Source organism: Myotis davidii, unplaced genomic scaffold, assembly GCF_000327345.1.
Source record: "Myotis davidii unplaced genomic scaffold, ASM32734v1 scaffold798, whole genome shotgun sequence".
In the NCBI taxonomy this organism is placed as follows: Eukaryota; Metazoa; Chordata; class Mammalia; order Chiroptera; family Vespertilionidae; genus Myotis; species Myotis davidii.
This window is the reverse complement of record NW_006289818.1, coordinates 216367-243515: the sequence shown is the minus strand read 5'-3', so window position 1 is coordinate 243515 and position 27149 is coordinate 216367. Positions and strand designations below refer to the sequence as shown.

Genomic DNA, 27149 nt, shown 5'->3' with positions numbered 1-27149 from the left:
TTCTGTTTCTTTGTTACTAATGTTGTGGCCCCACCCCATAACAAAGAAACAGAATTTCTGGAGGATGAGGCCCAGAAATCAGGATTTTAAAAAGATTCCCAGGTGATTCTAATGTGCAGCCAAGGTTGAGAACCACTGCTGTAAGCTAAGGAATGTTTGAAGCTGTTTGATATATGAAAAGAGTTTACATTCAGAATAAGAGAGACAGTTGAGTAAAGTAGACTAAAGTTACACATTCATTTGCTCCCAACTTATTTCATTTACTTTCCTGTGTGTCACCAGCTGTTCTGGGTTGCAGAGTAACCAGTAGTCATTCATTCACCAGTATTTGTTAGGGCTTGGCATGTACAAAAATATTCTACTAGTTGCTATGACAGGAATAAAAAACAAATGAGCAATGAAGTACTTTGTCTCCTAATACCTACACTCTAATTATGGATATTAAACATAAATACACAAAATAATGGAAAAGTACTTTTATGGTAAGTCATCAACTTTGCCCCCATTCTTACGAATTCGGGGCAGATACTTCATACCAATAGCACCCAACACTGTCTTGGGTACATAGTGAGCCCCAAATAAAGTATTTTTGAATGAATGACTCATTATCTACAGATGCAAATTAGTGTTAGCACAAATGTAGTTGATATAATATCAAGTAAATGACTGAGTGAATAGGCTGACTAAGGGTTATATGTTTTGAACCAGGTTTTAAAGGACATTAGAAACTTGAGAGAAAAGATAGAAAACAAAGGAAAGGGCATTTCAAATAGGATGTGGCATTAGCAAAGGCACAGTGAGAAATTATAGGATTCTAATCTTATAGTCAAGAAAGCCATAGTTAAAGTTAATATCAAAATGATTATCAATGAGACTTTCTGGGAGTAAATAACCAAACCTTTATCTTTGATCTTCATCCACAGGAAATTCATACAAGCATGCAGCATTGCACTTGAACTAAATGAGCGGCTAATTAAAGAGGATCAAATTGAGTACCATGAAGGCCTAAAGTCAAATTTCAGAGAAATGGTGAAAGAATTGTCTGACATAATCCATGAGCAGGTAAGTTTTAGGGTGGTTGAGCATGACAAGATCTTGGATCCTTAAGTGTTACTTAACAAAATCTGTTCAAAATGCATTACCTTGAAATTATTCAGTCTGTATTTTAAAATTTGCTCATATTGTTAATTATTTAAATGACATAATGCAAATCAAATTTGAAGTAATTATCTGAGGCACTTGCTAAAGCAATTATCAGAAATAAACCATATTGTTCTCTGTGTCACAATGCCATTTGAAGTGACTAGCTGAACAAGTGTGCATCATTCTACTGTGAACATGGATGAGTCTCTATAGAAGGGTCCTAAAGAAGTTAATGATTGGCTCAATAGCCAAATCCCTAAATGAATATCCCTATTGTGGCTGTAAGAAACTAGATACTGTTATTTAGGTGAGATCCTGAGTGATTTCCAAAATTTGGAAATTGTCTTAATACCCATACAGCCTGCAAAACTCCCTATTTTTATAAAACTTATTAGCATTTTAATCTATGAGTGTTCATGACAATTATAGCTAACTTAGTAAAACCCAACCTGAAAAGTATAGAAGCGAAGATCCATTGAGCACTTAGAGCCAAGTTATGCCGTTAAAGTACAACCATTTAGATAACACATTCTTAAAGCTGGTTCCAGAAAGGAGACCAACATCTGTCCTGCTGTCTGTATTTCAGTGATTGCTTGAAGGCACTCACCCGTGTGAGACTGCCACACAAAGGGTGTACTTACAAACAGTCTGACAGTGGTTAGCACCCAAAGAATTGTGGGATGATGGGGAAAAGAAGAATTTTTCTAGGAAAACAACTAGTTGACTTTAAATCAAGCTCTACTTCGCTGAATTTATTTTATCTGCTTTTTCTAAGGAAGAGCAATAGGGAATTTAGTTACTATTAGCCTAAGGCTGCATTGAGTGACCAGCAGTCTAACTTTCTAACCTTTATCATCACAGTATAGAGAATCCAGTCAACCAGACTTTCATCATCCCATCTTTAAATGACCAGTTGGTTGTCCCAGTCTCCTACTTGCCCTTCTCTATAGCTGGGAATCTTATTGGCTTAAGGAATCTGGAATCAGTGTTATTTTTCTTATTTTTCTATCTTTCCTTCTGTTAGCTCCCTTAGGAATGAGTGCATACTGTTCCAAGGCATCCTTTTGCTGTTCAGTTTTCATAGGCTCATTTTTGTCTCTTTCTCAAAGCAGCCAGGTGATCAAAACTAGGAAAGTAGGGAACCATTCCACTTTCTTTATTGTCTCTCTCTCAAGCTCAGTCCATCAGAGGGGGTATGCCTTTCTCTACCATCACTTTTCTGTGGTATACTTTTATCAAATAGATGACATAATTTATTCCTAGAAACTGTCCAGCCTATGGGTTTCTGTTCTTCATAATCCTTAGGGAAATAAACAGCAAAAGTTCCTTTTTCACAGAAGATATAAAATAATTATACATGTTATTTTAAGCCAATGTGTATATATTAAAATTGTTTAATTTGCATGCAGCTGCATGACCTAGCTGCATGAACTCTGTTATTCAAATTGAAAACAAATTATTCAACTTACTGCTATGACTGTGATCAAGATATTTAGAGCAGTCATCTTATATTTTTTTCCCCTTGAACTATAGATTTTACAAATCTGCTCCTATATTTTCCAACTGTCTCATTTAATTCCCATAAATCATGACTATTTTATTTAGTTATAGAGACCAATATTTTAGACCCTGGATATTATATATTGTTAGCTAACCAAGAAAAATCTTAGTTTCTATTGGTTTATATTTATGCAAGCTCTCTTGTCATAATATATCATATTCGAATGTGCCTTACTTGGGGCAAACATTGACTTTATAGTGATTTTTTTGTAAATCAATATTTTTATTAGATTCTCACATAAAAGAGAGCTCCTTTTCAGTCATATACATTGAGACATTGTTTCCCAAAGGAAAATATAATACAAAATTTAAAAATGTAAATGTGTATTGAAATATGATTTATTTTGTTGAGTTTGATAAATGAGTACTTAACAAAAACATATAGCCTGGCTTTTTCTTTTCAATATAATCTGTCACAGTATACCAAAATACACAGTCCTTTTAAAAAGAAGTTTAAAAACTTATTGAAGCCGTTGACTCTTTCAAAGGGACTTATATTGTCTTAAAACTATTAATTACAGATTTCTTAGAGTTTGTGATGGCCATTGTAGTGTCTGTTCGGTATATTTTATTTTCTTTACAATGAGTTGCCCATTTCACTGGTCACATCTGAAAAGTATAGACAGTTAGTCATCTCTTAAAACTCTATATGCCTTCAGATTCGTGTCATGAAAATGATGATTGTTGTAAAGAGGAATTGTCTCTTACAGATTTTATATAAGACATGATTTATAGCAACATAAGTGATAATGATGCATTACTGCCACCATAGACCAATTTGCAGGATTAATACTCAAGTTTCAGAGCTAACTTGAGAGAACCAAGTATTGAAAACTTGAAACCTAAGTTGGGATGGTATAATGAACATGTTGGAAGTTATATGTGTGCTATTCTTTTATTTCATCTAATCTAAACATAAGATCTCTGTTGCTTTTGATCACACAAAATAGATCATTTAAAAATATGTATACTAATATGACTATATGTGTTTATATATTTATGGGCTATGAAATATATTTTATGACATTCTTCATTTCCATAAAAATCTTATGTATCAATTAGCTTATATAATTATAGTGTGTGCTTAGAAATATGCACCATGACACTTCTCTTCATTTAATATTATTTCCCAAATCTCCAGGGAAGGTGCATGGGTATCAGCATGTTTGTAAAGCCCCACAGGTGATCCTGAGAACCACTGGTCCATAAACTCATGTCAAAGAGTCCACTGTTTAGAGATCTTATTATGACTCTGTGTTAGAAAAACATTTTAAAGATTATATTACCTCTCACTTCTTACTGAATTTTGCAGTTTACAGTCTTTTGTTTTTCTTAATGAATAACCAGATCTTTTCTGCTTTTTTGCTATGCTGCCTTTGTAATACAGCTTTGAAGACTTAAGTCGGTAATGTTATTTTTTGCTCTTTTTGCTTGATGTCATTTTAAATAGCTAAGTGTCATTGATAAATTGAAATATGCCTGTAATTTCATATACACATACTTTTTTGGCAGTGGCTGTTTTGCTTCATTATAAACATGCATATTTCCTTTGTTTTAGATAATACAAGAAGACACAATGCATTCTCCCTGGATGAACGACACATTACATGTATTTTGTGCAATTAGTGGTACATCGAGTGACAGAGGCTATGGTTCCCCAAGATACACTGCTGAAATATGAGGACCCACAGATGTAAAGTGAGGACAAGACTGACCTTTCTCAGGAATATTTGGAGCTGTGCAAATGTTAAAATTTGAAGATTTGATATACATGGAGTGTTCCCTTCTGACACCAAAATTTTCATGCTTTCAAACAGGGTGCTTACATATTTGTAAATATTTAAGCAATGTGGAAGTGCCTGGAAATTGCACCCCTGTGCTTAGTTTGTACTTTTTTTAGGTAAATCTATATACTGAGAAATAGAGCTCAAAAACATAAATCCAAATTGCTTAATTATTGCTTAAAATAATAATGGTACTATGTAAAATTGTATAACAGAACACAATAAAAGGTAAAACTTACTTGTAATTCGAAGTGAAGAAAATAATACTTTGAACTTAGCATTTTTCTTGACAGGAAGCTCAATTCATTATACTGATCCTTATAGGAAAAAATGATCAAATTTCCATAAGACATGGGTATTTCTGATTGGGGAGATAATTTGAAATCTTGTCTACTGGTAGCCAAGACTGGGCTAGAAGAGACAAAAGCATTATTTAATAAGGAAACTTTCACAAAGAAAGCACATACATAAAAAATACCAAGATTGCTGTTCCTTCGAGTCTTTTTGAAATATATTTTTATTGATTTCAGAGAGGAAGGGAAAGGGAGAGAGAGATGGAAACATCAATGATGAGAGAGAATTTCCCTAGCCAGTTTGGCTCAGTGAATAGAGCCTCAGCCTGTGGACTGAAGGGTCTCAGGTTTGATTCCAGTCAAGGGCATGTACCTCAGGTGCCTCCCCAGCCCCAGTCTGGGTGCCTAAAGGAGGCAATCAATTGATGTGTCTCTCTCACATCAATGTTTCTCTCTCTCCCCCTCCCACTTTCTCTAAAAAAAATTGATGAGAGAGAATCATTGATTGGCTGCCTCCTGCATCCCCCCACCCCCTACTAGGGATCAAGCCGCCAACCTGGACATGTGCCCTGACGGGGAATTGAACTGTGACCTCCTGGTTCATAGGTTGATGCTCAGCCACTGAGCAACACCAGCCGAACTTCCTTCAAGTTTTGACCTGATGATGCCAAGTAGTCAAGTTGGTCTCTTCCAACACATAAGACAAGGGATTCCTATGTGGCATGGGTTTCCCTAGCAAGTGGCATTTGTTGCCAGAACTTTATCATCTGAGGCTATCCATAAAGCTAAACAAAACATTTCTGAGAAATTTCAGTCAGTACATACTATGCAACTTCAAAGCTTTAGCAGCAGAGCCTGAGGTAGGAATTTGTAATGATTATTTTCTTCAGTTTACAAGGTTAGGAAGTATTTTGATAGAACTTGATGGTTGCAGCATTTCTTGGGTCAATGTACATAACCACTGCAGACTTAGCAACTGCGAGTTAGGGATTACATTTCTAATAATGAAGAAATCTCAGACTACCTAAATAAATCAGGAAAACCCAAGATGTGAAGAACTTTTTTAGCTTGAATTATTCATATAATTTTGGCTGCCTTTCATGTAAATTTTAAGTGTTAGACTTATTTTTCTTATGTAGTTTAGCCTATTTTACAGACACACACAAAGAAACAGACACTGAAATATAAATGGATTGTATGGAGCCTTGGCTTTTTAAATACTTCGTGATCAAGTAAATCTTTGAGATTATGCATCTGACTTGGCCATTTTTATTTTTTATTTTCAAATACAGTTGACATACACTATTATATTAGTTTCAGGTGTATATCCCAGTGATTAGACATTATATAACTTAGTGATCATTTCAATAAATTTTATACCCACATGGCACCATACATAGTTATCAAAATATTATTGACTATATTTCCGGTGCTGTACTTTACATCCCATGACTATTCTGTAACTACCAATTTGTACTTTCTAATACCTTCACCTTTTTCACCATCCCCCTCAAACCCCCTCCCATCTGGCAACTGTCAAAAAGTTCTCTGTATCTATGAGTCTGTTTCTGTTCAGTTTGTTTGATTATTTGGCTTTTTTAGATTCAGTTGTTGATAAATATGTTTTGCCATTTTATTATTCATATGTTTGATTTTTTTTCTTAAAGAAAACCCTTTAATATTTCATATCATACTGGTTTAGTGATGATGAATTCCTTTAGCTTTTCCTTGCCTGGGAAGTTCTTTAGCTGTCCTTCCATTCTAAATGATAGGTTTGCTGGGTAGAGTAATCTTGGTTGTAGATCCTTGCTGTTCATCACTTTGAATATTTTGTGCCAATCTCTTCTGGCCTACAAAGTCTCTCTTGAGAAATCAGCTGGAAGTTTTATGGGAGCTACTTTGTAGGTAACTAACTGCTTTCTTGTTGCTTTTAAGATTCTCTCTTTTTGTTTAATCTTTGGCATTGTAATTATAATGTGTCCCAATGTGAGCCATTTTGGGTTCATCTTGTTTTGGACTTTCTGTGCTTCCTAGACTATTTCCTTCACCAGGTTAGGAAGTTTTATATATATTGTTGTTGTTAATCCTCACCCAAGGATATTTTACCATTGATCTTTCAGAGAGAATGGAAGAGAGAGGGAAAGACAGAGAGGAACACCAATGTGAGAGAAACACATTGATTGGTTGCCTCCTGCACACACCCCAACCAGGGCCTGCAACCAAGGTACATGCCCTTGACTGGAATCGAACCCAGGACCCTTTGGTCCACAGACCGACGTTCTATCTACTGAGCCAAACCAGGTAGGGCTCCATCATTATATCTTTGTATAGGGTTTTCAAATATCCTGGCAGTCCCATGATGCAAATGTTGGTATGCTTGAAGTTGTCTCCAGGCTCCTTTATACTATCCTCATTATTTTAATTCTTTTTTCTTTTTGCTATTCTGATTGGGTGTTTTCCGTTTCCTTATCTTCCAAATCTCAGATTTGATTCTCTGTTTCATATATTCCACTGTTGATTCCCTGTAATGTATTTTCCATTTCAGTTCATGTATTCTTCATTTCTGACTGGTTCCTTGCTATGTTTTCTAGTTCCATTTTATGTTCCCTATCTCTTTGTTCATTGAGCATCCTTATAACCAGTGGTGTGTTTTTTTAAAAAAAAAATCCTCACCTGATGATATGTTTTTATTGCTTTTTTTAGAGTGAGAGGAAGAGAGATAATTCAGTTTCTCCTCATATGTTCCTGGTGCCTTTCTAGCTCTGCCCCCATGCTGGAGCTCAAAGGGAGTGAGTCCAAGTAAGTCTGTCTGTGGTTCCTTTAAGAGGAACAACTGGGACTCCAGCAGTCTTAGTCTCACTCAGCCACAATCCCCATAGATATTTACAGCCAGGAGTTATGGGTACTTCTCTTCCTGGCACTGGAACACTGGTCTGGGGGCCTGGTGTCAGGCTGGGACCCCTCACTTTTCAGTGGTGATGTCTGCAGCTGAGATATCCCTCCTAATTTTTATCTGCCTGTGGGTGTGGGACCAGCCTATTCTGCATCTCTGTCCCTCCTACCAGTCTCAATGTGACTGCTGCTTTCTATCCATAGTTGTAGGATGTCTGTTCAGCTAGATTTCAGGCAGTTCTGAACAATGGTGGTTTTGTCGTTTAGCTGTAATTTTGATATATTTGTGGAAGAATATGAATACCACATTTACCTACGCTGACATCTTGACCAGAAACCAGTAATCCCTTGGCCATTTTTCTTTACATGTCATTTTTAAGTTTTCAGGGGCACGTGAAATTATTTATTGAAGGCTAATTTTGTATTTTAATAGGGGACTCAAAAATTTCAGTGACAGTTTGTAATTCCTTAATATCTTGACCATGAGTATAAAGGTTTGTTTTAGGCTCTCAATCTATTCCCATTGATCTACTAGTATATGTCTGTCCTTATGCCAGCACAACATAATCTTGATTACTGTAGCTTTGTAATAAGTTATTAAATTGGGAATTGTGAGTCCTCCAACTTTGTTCTTTTTTTTTCAAAAATTGTTTTGGATATTCTGGATTCCTCATATTTCCCTTGCATGAATTTTAGACTCAGCTTGTCAATTTTTGCAGAAAAAAAAGGTAGCTGGGATTTTGGTAGGCTTTGCTGTGAATAATTAATTCAATTTGAGGAGTATTGCCTTTTTAACAAATTAAGTTTTCCAATCCATGAATACAGGATTTAAAAATTTATTTAGGTCTTTCATTTCTTTAAGCAGTGTTTTGTAGTTTTCAGTGTACAAGTCATGTACTTTGTTAAATTTATTCCTTAGTATTTTATTCTTTTTAATGCTATTATAAATGGAGTTTTTTATTTCATTTTCAGATTGTTCATTGCTAGTTTATGGAAATATAGCTGATTTTAGTATATTGACCTTGTATCCTGAAACCTTGCTAAATTCATTTATTAGCTTTAAGGTTATTTTTGTGTGTGGATTCATGAGCATTTTCTATATAAGATCATGTCATCTGAAAATACAGAGACTTTTACTTCTTAATTTCCGATCTTGATTCTTTTTCTTTCATTTTCTTACTTTGAATCTTGCAGTAGTAAGAGCAGACATCCTTGTCTTGTTGCTGATCTTTGGGAGAAAGCTTTCAGCCTTTCCACCTTTAAGTATGTTGTTAGGGGTGGGGTTTTCATAGGTTCCTTTTATCAGATTGAGACAGTTCCCCTCCAATATGATTTGCATCTGTTTTCTGATTCGGTTCTCATAGTAACCATATTATTCCTATATGGCATATAGGGAAATAGATGGCAATAGTTAAGAAATATATTCAATATACACATCAAATTAGAAATGAGACAAAAGTATTCTGACTCACAGCCCATAGTATTTTCAGCTATCCTATATAATAAAAGGGTAATAGGCAAATTGACTGAAAAGTGGAATGACTGGTCGCTATGACGCACACTGAGTAGGCAGGCAGGTGAGTGGTTAGGGTTGCTCAGGCAGGCAGGCAGGCGAGCAGTTAGGAGCCAGCAGTCCCAGATTGTGAGAGGGATGTCAGACTGCCGGTTTAGACCCAATCCTAGGGATTACAAGAGTGCGCAGGCCAGGCTGAGGGACACCACCATCCCCCGCCCCCGCCCACTGCACACATTTTGTGCACTGGGCCTCTAGTTTTATATGCTATCCTGTGGTTTTCTGCAGTTTCTAGGGAGACCAAAAAAGGTTCAGTTCTTCTATGTTTTTACTAAAAAGGTAAGCTTCATAAGGGTAGAGTCTGTGATTTTCACCTCTTTTTCTCCAAAACCTAAAAGTGCTTGGCACAGAATAAGTGCTTAAGCAGTCTCAAGGAAATAAAGCCAGTTTAGACAAGCAGATACTTCTGGAGCCTTCACTTTGTACAAGGTAATGTGGACAGTATTACAGTGCTCAAAGAAATTGTAAGGTAAAATATAGTCATATAAAAAGAGAATACGGCCCTAGCCAGTTTGGCTCATTAGGTAGTGTCAGCACGTACCTGGGTTGAAGGCTGGATCCCATGTGCATGAGGCAACAAGTGGGTGTGTCTCTATCACATCTATGCTTTTCTCTCTGTGTCTCTCCCTCACTTCCATTATCTAAAAAAAAATCAATGGAAAAATATCCTAGGGCGAGGATTAACAGCACAAAGAGAGAGAAAGAAGTGAGGGGCGGGGAATACAGCCTAGCCCAGCCGTGGGCAAACTACGGCCAGGATCCGCCCGTTTGAAATGAATAAAACTAAAAAAAAAAAAGACCGTACCCTTTTATGTAATGATGTTTACTTTGAATTTATATTAGTTCACACAAACACTCCATCCATGCTTTTGTTCCGGCCCTCTGGTCCAATTTAAGAACCCATTGTGGCCTTCTAGTCAAAAAGTTTGCCCACCCCTCGCCTAGCCAGTTTTGTTAAGTGAACTGAAAGGTCCTGGGTTTGACTCTGATCAAGGGCACATACCTCAGTTGCAGGCTGGATCCCCAGCCCAGGTAAGGGTGCGTGTGGGAGGTAACCAATGGATGTGTCTCTCTCACATAGATGCTTACTGTCTCTCCCCTCTCTATTCCACTCTCTGTAAAATCAATGGAAAAAATACCCTTGCGTGAGGATTAACAAAAAAGAGAATACAAAGAGGTCTACTAATAGTAAATCAGTACTAATGACAAGTGTGTAAGTAGACAGAACCCTTCTAGATGTAGAACAAAAATATGCTCACAGAAGAGACAGTCTTGGACAGAGCCTTGAAGGATAGGTAGGAACTAGCATGTGTGTGTGTGTGTGTGTGTGTGTGTGTGTGTGTGTGTGTGTGTGTGTTGAGGAAGCACCTTAGGCAGAGTTTTTAACAGGAAATTAAAAATTAACTTCTTCATTTTGTTATATGAACTGACCACTACGGCACGGGACATGCAAAGCAAAAATAATAATAGAATGCATATAAAATCAGGTAACATTCTCTGTCTTGTTTTTCTCAGACTCCCTTATCCTTTGGTCTTAGACTCAAACTGAATAAATCAGCCTTTTCTTTTTGTCCAGAAAAACTATGCTCAATTTGCTTTGTTTTCCTGGTAGAAAATTTTTCAGGCAACCTCAATTTCTGAGCTATAAGTCTTGTTCTTTCTGTATTATAGTATTTTGTAATAACTGCTTCAGTAGATCTCATAGAGTTGAGAATCTTAAAGGCTCTGGACTCCTTATCCTGCATGCTGCCTGCATGTTCCTTTGATAGAAAACAAATGGAAGCTATAATGTGAGCAGGTCATGGCTGCAATCTGGCAATTGCAGACCATTCATCACACATTTATTGATTACTCACTGTGAGCCAGGCATATATGAATGATCAAGGCAGTCAGTATTCAATAGGCAGATATGCAGATAAACTGTTAATAATCTCATAGGTAATTCAAGGGTAGTCTTTTTCAGTCACTGAGTCTTCTGAATGCTATATCTTTGAAGAGAAACATCTTCTGTCTCTTTGAAATAAATAAATAATAGTGCTTAGCCCCGATATACCTGAACATTTAATATTTAGAAGCAAAAGCAGAGCCATTGTAGATGTGGAGTTATGTTCAATGCAGAGCTGACCAGTTCCTATAGTACTCATGCAGTGGATTATTTCAGAATTTTTCCATGGCATAGCCAGGATTTGAGAGGCCTCCAGAGTCACTGTATCAGTATGATAAAAGTACTGTGCCCTCCTAATCCTAGACTAAAGGTAAGCACACAAACTAAAGGGATGAGAGGAAAGGGGGGGCTATGTTGACAAAGTTAGCCCTAATAGAATAAGTACAATGAAAATGAGGGACTTCTAGGAGAAAACTGTTCTACCACTACCCCAAGTAGTTACAGGGTCATCTGAATACATTTCCGGTCACATGTAAAAGAAATTATTTTCATGGAAATAATTTTGGATATATACAAAGAATATTTGTTTTTGAAAACAAAGTAACCCACCACCACCACTTCCTTTGTTATGGAAACAAAACTCAATCAAAGTTTAGCCATGGGAAGAGAATCTTCAGCCAGGAAAATTCCAGAGCTGTCCCCATTGGTTTAAACATTTTGTGATTTTTTTCATTTCTCTTTGAATTGCCACCACTGTGATGGCCTCAGGGATTTCATAACTCTGTGCTTCTAGATGAGACTCTTTGGTGGGGATAGGCTAGTTGGTCCCCATATCTCATCTGGGGGCTTTGGCTGCCCTCTAATGCTGACTCTCATTTTGAGAGTTTTGGCATTACTTGTATATAGCACCTAGTCATTAAGTGCACAGACTCTGAAGCTCTGCTGGCTGGGTGAGAATCCCAGCTCTGTCATTTACCAAGCTGTGGGACCTTGGGCATATTACTTAACCTCTATGCCTTCATTTTCGAATCTGCAAAATTGTACCTATTAACATTATTGTGAATATTCAAGTTTGTAATGCATAGAGAACACTACCTGGCACTTACATATAATTGGTAACATCTGTATACTTGGTACCCCAAAGCATAGCAGAATTTTGCTAGCCACCACATCTATGGGAACCATTCCTCCATTCCAGGTGGAAGGGGAGGAGGGAAAATGGACAGGTCGAGGACAGGCCTTGTTACCATTTGATACTCCACAGATCACCTCTGGCCTCACTAGATTCACTATATTATGGAGATCTTTGCCCCCCCCCCCATGGAGGGACAGTATTTCCTTGCAGTATGGGTGCCAGCCAACATACAGAGACACTAGCTGTTAACAACCAGTGCTGCCATACTGGTGCATCCTGGCTAAATATTAGTCCGGCCCCTGTGTCTGTCTTCCTGAACAGAAACCAGTTGTTTATGGGTTCCATACACATCTGAACATTGAGAAGGGGTCCCTTATGCTCCCCATCTGTAGGGTTTCTCTGCTTACTGGCACTTCCTCTGGCTTCCTCTTACTATCTGAATTACCCAGAGTGGTTTTTTATTTAAGATTGAACTGATGGGACTTGCTCCCTCAGTATTCCCTTTATAGAATCTAAGACACAGCCTCCTTCAATTGAGTTTAATTTATACCTTTCATTTGGATTTCAACTGTCAACGCTCACAGATAATTATTTTACAGCTCTCTTAAAATAGATCAGAAAGTTTTTCAGAGTTCCCCTGCCCCATCTCCTGTCCATTTCTCTATAGCTATAGAAACCCTTTAGGGGAAATATTGCCCAACTAAACCTATTTATAGACATTTCATTCTCTTTAGGTCAATGGTTCTCAACATGTGGGTCGAGACCCCTTTGGCGGTCGAACGACCCTTTCACAGGGGTCGCCTAAGATCATCTTGCATATCAGATATTTACATTACGAGTCATAACAGTAGCAACATTACAGTTATGAAGTAGCAACGAAAATAATTTTATGGTTGGATCACAACATGAGGAACTGTATTTAAAGGGCCAGAAGGTTGAGAACCACTGCTTTAGGTGATGGGGATTGGAGTTGAGGTCTACTGTTTCCTTGCATTCTAGTAAAATGCTCACCCCTACCTCCCAGTGCACTAACCCACTCAGTCCTTTCAGTTCCAGGAGCACCTGCATACTCCTGTGCTGGTCACTCTCACCAGGTTCACAATGCCCACTGTCTGGATAAATCAATTTCCACAACCATGACCCATAACTCCAGCCCATCTCACCTAAGGGCATTTTAGCAAGCCCCCACAGCTGTTGCAGATTCAGGGAAACTGACATTTAGTTAGCATCTTACAAGCCTGCACTAAGTAAACATCTTGATGTGAAATTAACTAATTTTCCTCTCTCCACCCCAAATCTGGAATTTTTCTCAGAGATAAAACCTCTCTGCCCTCAGTCTCCCTCATTCAGATGGCCATGAGCAAATGGGTCTCTGCCCCTGGTCTGCTTTTTCACCGCCTGAGCTGATGCTGGGACAATCCTAAGAAGCCAGCTACCCCACCATCCCACCTCCTCTACCAGGATGTGGCAGAGTTGGGCTGGGTTATCTTGTACTTCCCCTTTCCAGGAGACCAACTGACTAAGACTTTGAATTGCGTAGACCACAACCTTCACCACTGGCACCCGCAAGCTGACCTCACATGCTCACTTTGGTTATTTGTTTGCTTCATCATCCCTTAGATCTCAGAGCAGTGGTTCTTAATCAGGAGTGATTTTGCTACCACGGGACATTTGGCAATGGGATAGAGGACATCAGTGGGGGAGAGGGGATATCTGTAATAACTTTCAACAAGGAAGAAATTTAAATAAACATAAAACAATGAGAAACCACCACACACCTATTAGAATGGACAAAATCTGGAAAACACGACACCAAATACTGGCAGGGATGTCAAGCAGCAGAAGCTCACATTCATTGCTGGTGGGAATGCAAAATGATATATTCATTTTGGAAGACTGTTTGGCAGTTTCACAAATGAGGCCTACTTTTCCCATGTGATCCAGCAATTGTGCTCTTGGTATTTACTCAAAGGAACTGAAAACTTATGTCCACACAAAAACCTGCACATGGATGTTTACAAGTTTTATTCATCATTGCCAAAACTTGACAGCAATCAAGATGTCCTTTAGTGGATGAATGGATAGATAAACTGTGGTACATCCAGATAGTGGAGTACTATTCAATGCTAAAAAGAAATGAGCTGTCAAGTCATGAACAGACATGGGAGAGCCTCAGATGCATATTATTGAGTGAAAAAGCCAGTCCGAAACGGCCATATACTGTATGATTCTGGAAAAGGCAAAACTAAAACTATGGAGACAGTAAAAACTGATTTCCAAGGATTGTTGGGTGGGAAGGGATGATGAGGTGGAGCACAGAAGACTTTTAGGGCAGTGAAAATAGTCATTATGATACCATAATGAAAGATACGTGTCGTCATAGATTCGTCCAAGCCAATAGACTGTACAATACCAGAGTAAACCATAATATAAACTTTGGACTTTGGTGATTATGATGTGTCAATGTAGGTTCATAAATTTTAACAGATATACCACTCTGGTGGAGAATGTTGACAATGGCAGAGGCTGTGCATGTGTGGAGGCAGGGCTGTATGGGAAGTCTTTGTATCTTCCCCTCAATTTTGCTGGGAACCTTAAACTGCTCTTTAAAAAGTCTTAATTTTTTTAATTGGGAATTTGTTAATATGGAAACACAGGCAGAAGAATGTAATATAACAGATCCAGCTGTATATAAAAATCTTCATGTACTACAAATACAGGGTGGGCAAAATAGGTTTACAGTTGTTTGTATAAAAAAAGACATGCAGGTTATTATGATTACAATAGCTTTATTAACTCTGTTTTGCATACCCACAACTGTAAACATACTTTTTCCAACCCCTGTATTTTATTTATTTTTATTTTGACTGTTTATGTGTTTAATCTCAATTTTATGTCATCAAATGTTTAATTGTTTTTCTTTTTTGACTTCTGGATTCTGAGTCTTTCTTAGACCTTCCAACCTCAAGTTTGTACACATAGTTATACATGTTCAATTTGGTTCTTTAAGGGTTTTGTTTTTTACGTTTAAATCTCTGATCAACTTGAAATTTATTTTTGTGTAAATAGTAAGGTAGAGATACCTTACATTTCATGCAAATACTTGGCCAATTATTATAACACTATTTATTGAATAATTCCAACACCATTTATTGATTTATTTCTTGAAATGCAATCTTTGTAGTACATATGATAGATTAAGGATAAGTATCCTTAGTATAAAAAGAGCACTGACAAATCAATAAGATTAATTTCCAAGTAGGAAATGGGTAAAGGACATGAATAGGCAATTTGCAGAAATGAAAATATAAATGGTTGATAAACATGAACAAATGTTCAACTTCCTTATTAAAGAAATGCAAATTAAAACAATAATAATCGCCCTAGCCGGTTTGGCTCAGTGGATAAGAGCATCGTCCTGCGGACCAAAGGGTCCTGGGTTCATTTCCAGACAAGGACAAGTACTTGGTTGCAGGCTCCTCCCCGGCCGGGGCCCTGGTTGGGGCTCATTCAGGAGGCAACCAATCAATGTGTTTCTCTCACATCAATATTTCTCTCTGTCTTTCCCTCTCTCTTCCACTCTCTAAAAATCAATGGAAAAATATCCTTGGATGAGGATTAAAAATAAATACATACATAATAGTCAATAAGGAATACAGATGAGAGTTCACATATCTACCTGTTACAGAGAAACTGATAGCAGATTATGCTTGTGCTCTTCTGTGAGACATTTTGCTTCAGGGACAACTATACCTTTCAGAAAACTGGCTATGTTTCCATAGCAACATCTTCAGATGGAAAACGGCAATTTCTATTGCTTTAAAGAATATAACCTTCATGACCAAGGAGAAAACTGCTCGACTCATCCCAAATGCTATCCAGATTGCTACAGAGGGTGAAAAGGTGAAAAACTTTTCTGTCTTTGCCTTATTACATTATGTGGAGAAAATCTGCTTCTGATCTTCAGTGTTGGAAATATAAGCAATTCGTCTTGGAGTTAAGAATATCTAATAGAGATACATTGAATTTCATACTAGATTCCTGTATACTTAAGTACTTATTGATGATTAACTTTAAATGACTGCTAATATTTTTTGTATTTTAATAGTTTAAAGAGAACTTTCTCCCGTCTTTATAATGTCTTCATTATAAGAAGTAGATAGGGTAGGCATAAGCAAAACATCCTTATTATGTCTAATACCTTAATAATGCTATAATTGTTTTATGTACAATAGCAACTAATAAAAACAAATGATGTTGGTTAACAGAGATTTGGGAAGCATACAAGTAAACACATAATCATTATAATATTTTTTAGGATGCAGTTACATTTAACTGCCATCATTTTTTATCCCCCTATAATATCTGCCATTTCTTAGTGGAGATATATGAAGCATCTTTCTATACCCACTTGGAAAATTGAGTAGGGCTCTGTGTGTGGCATTAGCTCACGTTATGTATATAATCCTACTGGGAAGAGTTCCTAGTTATATCCTTATTATAAAAAGTTTTGTCTTATGGATACTATTATATAGCAAGGTTTCAATTTATCAATTGGAAAATTACGCTTTGACATTTTCATCTGAAAATGTAAACACCTGAAATATTATTAATTTGATATTTTATTTAATAAATCAAAAGGAACTTAAAAAACACTAATAGTCAAAGGAGGAGGAGGAGATGTCTTTATGGAACTCTAAAAAGGAACAAAAGGGAAATGAACATCTGAGATATCTAGCCTTAAAAAAAAGGCTGGCTCCACTTCAGAGACATGTAAGTTCCTTGCTTTTTCTTCCTGCTTCTCACCCCCACAAAATTCTCACCCTAGGAGACCCCTCCCAGACATTTTGACATCTTCTTGGTGAAAATGGAGAGTCAGTTTCACTAGACATGCCAATGAAGACTTTCCCGAACATAGGCCTTTTACCAAGGTGACTGACACCTGGACTGGACTTGTTCAGGTGAGGACTCACCCTTGAGTCATAGAGGTTCCACTTTGTTCTGGTTGGCTGAAAAAAGCAACTACCAAAGACAGAACCACATCTAAGCAGAACACAAACCACCTCAACATTAGTAAAACAAGACTCATGCTTAGGCAGTAATATCTGTAGGGTAATTGCAGAGCAGCAAATAACAAGGGAAAGAAGAACAAAAGTTAGGAAGGGAATGATGATATTAATAATAACTCATATAGTAGTCAAATATATGCCTGGGACTGTTATAAATGCTTTGCACAAATTAACTCATTTAATGCTCACTACAACTTTGTGAGGTAATTACTAATACTATCCACCATTTTATGAATGGTAAAACTGAGGCATGGTGAAGCTTGATAACGTGTTTGAGTTCACACAATAAATGGCAGAGCTTGATTGAACCCAGAGAATCTGATGTAAAAATTCATGCTCTTAGCCTCCACACTAAGAGGAATCAAAAGGAAAAGAAGAGAGATCCAGGAAAATAAAAAAAGGAGGAAGGAAGGAAGAAAGGAAAAATTTAGTTCATTGACACCAGACGGCAGTTGCTAGATGGTACCCAGCCCTCCTCCAGCCACACCCAGGCCCTGGCAACCTCCACTTCTGTTTCTGTTATCAAAGCTTCCTAAGGTCATTTGATTTTGGCAAAAGGGTTTATTTTCTTTTTTTTTTCTTTTTTGGCACAAAGGCTTAAACAAATGAAATAAATGGTGTCCAGAAAAATCAATGCTATCTTTATATTGTGAAAAACATTGTTTTCAGCCCGGCCAGCATGGCTCAGTGGTTGAGCATCAACACATTGTTTTCGGAAGGAATCCATGTGCATTCAGGAATACAAAATGCTGCCTTTTAAAAAGGTTTTGTTATTCTCTAAGCACAACCTAGAAAAAAAAACCCCAAAAGATCTACTTATGCCATTTCCCCCACCATTTAGCTATAATTTAAACAAGAAAAGGCCTTACATCCTAGGAAGGCTGGACACTAAACTGAAGATAACTCTAGTTTCTCAAATATATTCTTAGGAACCCACTCTGCAGTCTTCACCCATGTTGTACCACACCTTTAGGATTCTATACAAAAATTAAAACTTTATGTTTAAAACAAACACTGAAATTGAAGATAAAATTGGAGCTCCAAACCCCCTATCAAAACAGTGGGAAGAGACTATAGAAATGTGGAAATTCACTTCTGGAGGAGAAGAGTGCCAACATTCACGTCCACATTCTCTAGCCTGGCCTCTCTCCTGAGTTCTAGAGCCTTATACCCCGCTGCTTGCTGGGCTTCTCCCCTTGGGGACCCACAGGCACCTCACAATCACCATGGTTCCACCTCTTCCCTGGGAACCTGCTCCTCTTCCTGTGTTCTGCATCTCAGTCATGACACCACCTGCCATCCAGTTACCCAGGCCAGAAACCTACAAGTCATCTAGAGTAATGGTCTTTTTCCATCAAGGGCCAAATATGAAATATTTGAAGGTTTTCAGGCCATACAGTCTCTGTCACAACTAATCAACTCTGCTGTTACAGGAAGAAAGCAGCCATAGACAGTATGTAGCAAATGGATGGGGCTGTGTTCCAATAAAGCTTATGTGCACCGAAATGTTAATGTCATAACACTTTCATATCTTATGAAATATTCTTGTTTTGGTTTTTTAAATATGATTTCATTAATTTCAGAGAGGAAGGAAGAGGGAGAGAGGGATAGAAACATCAATGATGAGAGAATCATCAATCAGCTGTTTCCTTTATGCCCCCACTGGGGATCGAGCCCACAAGCCTGATGGGGAATCAGACTTCTACTTCATGGTTTATGGGTCAACACTCAACCACTGAATCTAGTCCCAGATTACAAATAACTCCAAAGCAAAGAATGGAGAGACATTTGATTTTTCTCCAACTATTTAAAAATGGAAAATCCATTCTTGGGTCCCGGGTTCATCCTATAGAGAAAGGCGGGCTGGATCTAACTGCTCTGGAATTCTCACTCTCTTTCCTTCCCACATCTAATCAGGCAAGTCCTACAGAGCTCACTTCCTAAACAGTTCTTGAATCTGTCCCCCTTCTTCATCCATACTTACACTATTTTACTTCAGGTGCTTGTCCATATTGTTTTCTGACATGGACGGTTAAGCAAAAGTGAAGACTACAGGGAAAGATCCTCTACAACCAAGACATGCGGAAGTACACGTGCTTCTCATGTTTTTAAATCCCTGGTAGGGTGAAGTATAAGCTACAGATGAGTTTGCCTCTTCCTTCACCTGGCACTGGAGAAACAGTATGTTTGTTGTGTGCCACTGTTTTCTGAGGTGGCCTGGAAGGAGAGTTAATGGTTCTCTGTAATCTAGTCCCAGTGAAAGGGACTCCAAAGCAAAGAATGGAGAGACAACTTGAGCACATGCTGGCTCTGTCTAACCTCAGAGGCTGGCTGGACTGGGCCTGGTCCCTCTCCTCCAATGCTCTCCAGACTGGACATTCAGACCTGTTTTAGCTTGGAGCCACACCATCTGCATGTAGCTAGGACCCAGCTAATCTGACAAGGACATCTGAGGCATTTGCTTCTCAATGTTTAGTCCTCTGCCCTGTCTATACTCTCAATGTGGCATTGGGCAGGGGTAGCATTCTTCTCTGGAAACATGACTAGTGGCAAACTATCATGGGAGTTCACCAAATCTTGCTGGGAACAAGGTAAATCACTCTGGTGTCAGCCCTCTTGTGTAAATAAAGAGGAAAGCCGATCCAGTTCCTATTTTCTTTTATTCATTTGATGTAATTTAAGAAACATTTTTTATTGTTTCTTTTTTATGTTGTCTAATGAGTCTGTTTCTGAATAAAGCATCTTTTGGATTATTTTGGACAGGATGGTTGTTAAGTATCTACATGTATTTTAATTTAAAATGACCTTTTATGCCGAAACCGGTTTGGCTCAGTGGATAGAGCATCGGCCTGCGGACTGAAGGGTCCCAGGTTCGATTCCGGTCAAGGGCATGTGCCTGGGTTGCGGGCACATCCCCAGTGGGAGATGTGCAGGAGGCGGCTGATCGATGTTTCTCTCTCATCGATGTTTCTAACTCTCTATCTCTCTCCCTTCTTCTCTGTGAAAAATCAATAAAATATATTTAAAAATAAAAAAATTAAAAAAAATAAAATGACCTTTTATACTCATAAAAATTAGCTGTGACAGCAAACTAATCATTGGATAACGCAAAAATCACAACAAACACCTAGAAATGTTTTATAAAATATAACCTCACAAACAGTTATTTCATACCATCTGCCCTTTCCTCTAACCTCGTTTCCTCTCTACAATCTCACTTTCAGCAAATTATCTTTCTTCTGATTTCACTAAGGAAAAAATCAGGAGAAATAAGAAGAGAATGTCCTCACCCTCCTGGTTGCCAAATCTACCAGCCTCTCTGCTGCCTTTCCTGGTGATTTTATCTAATCTCATGGCCATGGATATGCTGATGGTGCCCAAATTTGTATCTCCAACCCAAATTTCTCTAAATTCAAAAATCCTATACCCAATTCTACAATGACCTCTCTCCTTGTACAGCTCAAATTTAACCTGGTTAAACAGGACTATTGGTTTCCACCCCCAAAACTTGCTCTTTTCCCAGAGTTCCCCATCTCAGTAAACGGTGTCACCACGTAATCAGTTGCTCAGGCCAGATACCTAAGGGGCCAATCCATCATCACTCTTTCTCTCACACCTGGCATCTAATCCTTCAGCAAATATTTTTGGGTGTACATTCAAAATATAGCTCTAATCTTACCTTTTCTCATCATCTTCATCACTACAATCCTAGTCCAAATAACTTTCATTTCCTGCCTGGCCAACAACAATAGCCTTCTAACTTACCTCCTTGAAACCACTATTTACTACCTTTTTAAAAAATTAAATTGATTGGGGTGACATTGGTCAACATGAACATATAGGTTTCATGTATGGGTTTCTATGTTATAAGATCTGTACATTGAGCTGTGTGCCCACCACCCAAAGCCAAATCTTCTCCTGTTGCCATATATTAGGACCCCCATCTTCCCCATATTTACTACCTTCAAGTCCATTCTCAACTCAGCAGCTGAAGTGATTCTTTTAAAACGTAAGGCAGATCATGGCATGCCTCTGTTCAAATCTCCCAATGGCTTCTCTTCTCCAATAAAAGCAAAAGCCCTGGTTGATCTGGCACTTTGGAACCTCTGGAGCACTGCTGCCATCCCTCTCCACTTCCCCGCTCTGCTGCAGTCACACAGGCCTCCTAGGTGTTTCTTGAACACATTATGTCCACTTCCACCTCGGGGCATTTACACTTGCTCTTACCTCTGTCTGAAATGCTCTTGCCCAAAATAGTGTCATAGCTTTCTTCCTCATTTCATTCCAGTTTCTATTCAAATGTCACCTTAACACAGAGTCCTTCCCTGAATAACTGTTCACTCCACTCCCAGCACTCTCCATCCCCTTATAACCTGCTTTATTTTTCTCCATACCAATTCACACCCTCTGACATTATAGTATTGCATTTTCTTGTTTGTTATGGTCTCTGTCATCTAGAATGTAAGCTTCATGAGGGCAGGGTCTTTGTCTTGTTATTGCTATAACTCCAGCTCTGAAAACAGTTCCTAACCCACAGTAGATGCTCAATAAATATTTACTAAATGAATGGCTGAAAGGCACAATTGAGATTGCAAGAAAATAAGGTGCCAGAAAAAGAGAAGAGAACTAAAAACTAGAGTGGTATACAGGCAACATATGATCTAGTAACTTGGTATTTGACCACTATGGCCAAGACCTTTTGTTATCCCCTGATATCCATTCTCCTCCATATCCATAGTAACAGAATTCCTAGTTTTTAGTTGGAAAAATGACCACCCAGAATAAAGACTACTGTGACTACGTTCTTAACAATGAGATACAAAAGCAAATGTCATATAAAAGTTACAGAGAATCTTCCTTGAATGACAGCTGTCATGTCCTGTCTTTTTGACCTCTTACTCTTTCCTGATGGCTGTAAAAATGAAGGTTGCATAAGGAGCAGCCATCTTGGACCATGAGGGCATCTATAAAACAGGCTACATAGATTGGAAGAACAAAATAGAAAGAGCCTGGGTCCCTGAGAGCACAGTATGGACAAACATTCCATACCAGTCTGGACTGTTATGTGAGACAAATTATTCTCTTGTTTATGCCACTATTATTTTTAAACTCTGTTTCTCTCAGCTTTCAGCACAATGCATAGAGAGGAGCTGAAACCAAGAGTGTCATATAAGTCCTGGACCCTCAATTAGTTATTCCGTCAGTGAAATGGCAAATTAGAAAAAATCCTGTCCATTGGCAGAGGAGACTAAATAAAAGATTGGTTACCGAGTGTTCTGGACAGAAAAACAGAGCTCTTTGACAAATCATAACCACTAATAAGGAAGGATTTTATAAACAAAGTATAAAAAGCAGAACCCAAAGGGGGAAATGATAAATCTGAATACATTGAAATAAAAAAATGTAATTCTAAATTACAAAGGACACCATAAATGAAGTAAAAAACATGTGACAGACTACGTAAGCAACAAAGGATTAGTGCAAGAAAAATATAACCCAATAAATCAGTAAGAAAAAGACAAATAACCTAGTAAAAAACAATGGGGAAAGGACATGAAAAGGTACTAGTAGTTCACAAAAGCAGAAACTTTAATGACCAGTAAACTAAGGAAAAGGCACCCAACATCCATATTGATTATGGAAATGTTAATTAAAATAATAACTCACCCTCTTGAGACCCCACTATCTACCAGGCATCATTCCAAATGTTTTACAAAGAGACCATTTTACACCTATCAAATTGGCAAAACTTTTAAAAGCACAACAAATAAGTTTTGGCAAAAAGGTGAAGCAATGGAAATTTGCGGGCACTGCTGGTAAGAGTATAACGACTTCACAGGGCCATTTGGCAATATGGAGTAAAGTAGAAGATGCAAATATCATTTCTAGATGGACACCTAGAGAAACCTGCATGGATGCCAAAAATGTTCATAGCAGTCCTGTTTGTAATAGTGAAAAAATGGAAACAATACAAATGTCCTCCATCAGAATGGATAAGTAAACATACATACTCTGGAATATTCTACAAGGAAAATGAATGAACTATAATTACATGTGTTAACATTGAATCTCACAAACAAAATGCTGAGTGAAAGAGGCAAGTTTTACAATGACATGTATATAGATTACCATTTTTACATAGTTTTAAAATATGCAAAATATTCCTACATTATTTATGAATATACACATTGTAGTAGCAGTAGTATAAAAATATTCAAGATAATGAGACTTCCAAGGAGAGATGGTTTTAGGAGACACTCTGGGAAGAGTGTATATGGGTGTCAATTCTGTCTATAATGTCTTAATTCTTAAAAAGAGAGAAAGAAAACACAGGCAAATATGGTATAGGATCACAGTTTAATAAAGCTAACCTTATTAAAGTTATAACTGAGTTTAATGGGTATATCTGTGTCCATCATGTTAGTTCCTATACATTTCTGTAGGTTTGATATATTAACAATCTATAATAATAAAAGTGTAATATGCTAATTAGATCAGACATCCTTCCAGGCAGCCTTCCAGAAGAAGCTGGGGCTACGAGGGAAGCCGGGTCCCGGGTGCCTGCCAGCAGCCAGAGGGAATCCGGTTCCAGCAGCTGGGGAAAGAAGGCCTACTCTTGCACAAATTTTATGCATCGGGACTCTAGTAAAAATATAAAACCAAATAAAAGTAATCCAATCATTTTGGGAAAAAGAAAGGAGCAAAAAAATGGCATAATCTTATCATCCAAAATTTTTAACATTTTAAACTACATTTTTTCATTGAATTCTACTACTTATCGAACCCCTACTTTGTGCCCAGCCAGGATATTAGATATTTTAGACACCCCGAGCCAATAACACTGTGACATTGCTGAATGACATCCTGGCATATGCATTGCCGAAATCTCCGGTAAAAGGGTCACAGCTCTGTTAAGAAATATATTTAAAATGTATGTTTAAATATTCAATATTCATCAAAGGGATTTCTCACTATTTTCTGGAAATAATAGTAACTAATACATTTTTTGTAACTAATACTTTTATTGAACATTTGCTATGTGCCAGGATCTGTTCTAAGTACTTTACATGAATTAACATATCTAATCCTCACAACAACCCTCTGAAGTATGTTATTATCATGATCATCCCCATTTTCAAAAGGAGGAAGCTGAGACACAGAGAAGTCAAGAAACTTGCACAAGATCACGCAGCTAGGAAGTGACAGAGCCAGGATTCAAACCAGGCAGTCTGGCTTCAGAGCCCTTGCTCTTAGCCACTATGAAATCTTATGTTCAGCATCACTAATTTTATCAGTATCACTAAATTTATTATTATTTGGTTGGTTGTGTGTGGCAAATGGAATCATTATCATGAGTTGATAATTGAACTCCAACATGGCATTGCCTTAATCTCATTTCATGTGTGTATATCTTGTCTCCTTAATCAGAGTGCAAGCTTCTGAAAGGCAGACATGTATTTTAAGACAATATTTTTTGTAGATTGTTTTGTACCTTTAATAGTGTTATTTACCCACAGAAAGTTTTCACTAAGTACTTACTGAATGATTGACAGGAAATACAAGAACACCCATGAACCTTTCCACATTGAGACATAAAAGTTTAATTTCCTAGATCAATCAAGAAAGATATTCCTCAAGGGAGTCTTTTCTATTATTTTGATTTTCATTAATGTATTTGTTAACACCAGCTTTATTGACATATAATCCACTCATTTAAAATGAATTCAAAAGCCGAAACCGGTTTGGCTCAGTGGATAGAGCGTCGGCTTGTGGACTGAAAGGTCCCAGGTTCGGTTCCGGTCAAGGGCATGTACCTGGGTTGTGGGCACATCCCCAGTGGGGGATGTGCAGGAGGCAGCTGATCGATGTTTCTCTCTCATCGATGTTTCTAACTCTCTATCTCTCTCCCTTCCTCTCTGTAAAAAATCAATAAAATATATTTAAAAAATAAAATAAAATAAAATGAATTCAATGATTTTCAGTTTCATCACCCGGTCCCTCCTGTCCCCAAACCCTGTGTCTCAGCCTCATTAGCAGTCATTCCTCTTTTCATCCCACTCCTTCTCCCAGCGGTAGGCAACTATTCAACTAGTTTCTGTCTCTATAGACTTGCCCCTTCTGGACATCACATATAAATGGAATCAGCCAATATGTGGTCTCTTGTGACTGGCTTCTCTCATTTAGCATAATGTTTTCAAGGTAGCATAGCCATACAATGAGCTATTATTTCACCATAAAAAGAAAAAATTCATTAACTATTCTATGCAACCAATTTACTAATGTACTGCAAGATTTCTGTCATATTTATACTTTTGAAAATATTTTACTTTTTACTGTGATAAAATATACATAACATAAAAAATTTCCATTTTAACCATCAGGTGTACAATTCAGTGGCATTAAGTATGTTCATATTGTTGTGCAACCGTCACCACCATTCATCTCCAGAGTTTTTTCATAATCCCAAACTGAAACACTTATGCATTAAGCAATAACTCCCTATTTCCCACTCCCCACAGCCTCTGGCGACCACCATTGTACTTTCTGTCTCTATGAATCTGACTATTCTAAAGACCTCATATAAAAGGAATAATACAGTGTTTATCCTTTGGTTACTCACTTATTGCACTTAGCATAATGTCATCAATGTTCATCAGTGTTGTAGCATGTGTCAGAATTTTCTTCCTTTTTAAGACTGAATAATATTGCATGGTATGTATATTCTACATTTTGCTTATCCATTTATCCATCAATGGACACTTGGGTTGCTTTCATGTTTTAGCTGTTGTGAATAATGCTGCTATGAACATGGGTTTGTAAATATCTGCTTTCAGTTTGTAAAGAACTGCTTTCAGTTCTTTTGGATATATACCTAGAACAGTGATGGCGAACCTATGACACGCGTGTCAGAGGTGACACGCAAACTCATTTTTTGGTTGATTTTTCTTTGTTAAATGGCATTTAAGTATATAAAATAAATATCAAAAATATAAGTCTTTGTTTTACTAAGGCTGCAAATATCAAAAAATTTCTATATGTGACACGGCACCAGAGTTAAGTTAGGGTTTTTCAAAATGCTGACACGCTGAGCTCAAAAGGTTCGCCATCACTGACCTAGAAGTAGATTTGCTGGATAATAAGACAATTCTATGTCTAAGTTTTTGAGGAACTGCCAAACTGTTTTCCACAGTGGCTGCACCATGTTACAATACGCAAGAGTTTCAACTTCTCCACATCCTCACTAACACTTGTTATTTCCTGTGTTTTTTTTTTAAATAATAGCCACCCTAATGGCTATGAAGTGGTAACTCATTGTGGTTTTGATCTGTACTTCCCTAATGATTATACCTTATTTTAAATAAATCCCATTGTCTCCTAAATACCTTAAGATATTTAAAGAACATGCTTATAAAATGTATAATCCTCACAAGTGTTTAGAAGTTATTAAATTTAGTTTGTTAAAGTCAAGTCTACCTGTAACTGAGGGAACTAACTGCTTCAATACTTCAAGCATAAATGTGGTAGGCACCGCGTTAGACACTTGTCACGGGTTATGTTCCCCAGGATGTAAACCCTGAGACAGAGTTTATAATGCAGGCTAAGTAAGGCATGTCCTTGGAATGAATACCTGTGGGAGAGATGGAAAGAAAGTAGGATTGAATTTAAGGGGGTCTTAAGATTTTAAAAAGTTTAAAGAACACTAGGGGAGGTAAACCCCCTCAGAGTCATTTTACTAGTAAATCAAATATTTATCTGACTACTAAATTTGCAACAAGATCCTTTCTCCCATCCCACTTCCTTTCTTTGTCTCTCTC

General features: G+C 37.6%; 1 protein-coding gene across 4 annotated transcripts in view; it reads left to right on the top strand.

Moving 5' to 3' along the window:
• The window catches only part of DOCK11 (dedicator of cytokinesis 11), a 142384-nt gene extending 137652 nt beyond the window's left edge, over positions 1–4732 (top strand). For 3 of the 4 annotated variants that reach the window (XM_015563139.1, XM_015563138.1, XM_015563141.1), the window contains 2 exons: positions 924–1062; positions 4262–4732. In XM_015563139.1, the coding sequence (XP_015418625.1) occupies positions 924–1062; positions 4262–4384 (262 nt within the window). In that variant the 3' untranslated portion in view covers positions 4385–4732. Of the gene's footprint in view, positions 1–923; positions 1063–4090; positions 4109–4261 lie in introns of all 4 variants that reach the window. The other variant, XM_015563140.1, reaches the window with a different exon arrangement.
• The last annotated feature ends 22417 nt before the right edge of the window (positions 4733–27149 follow it).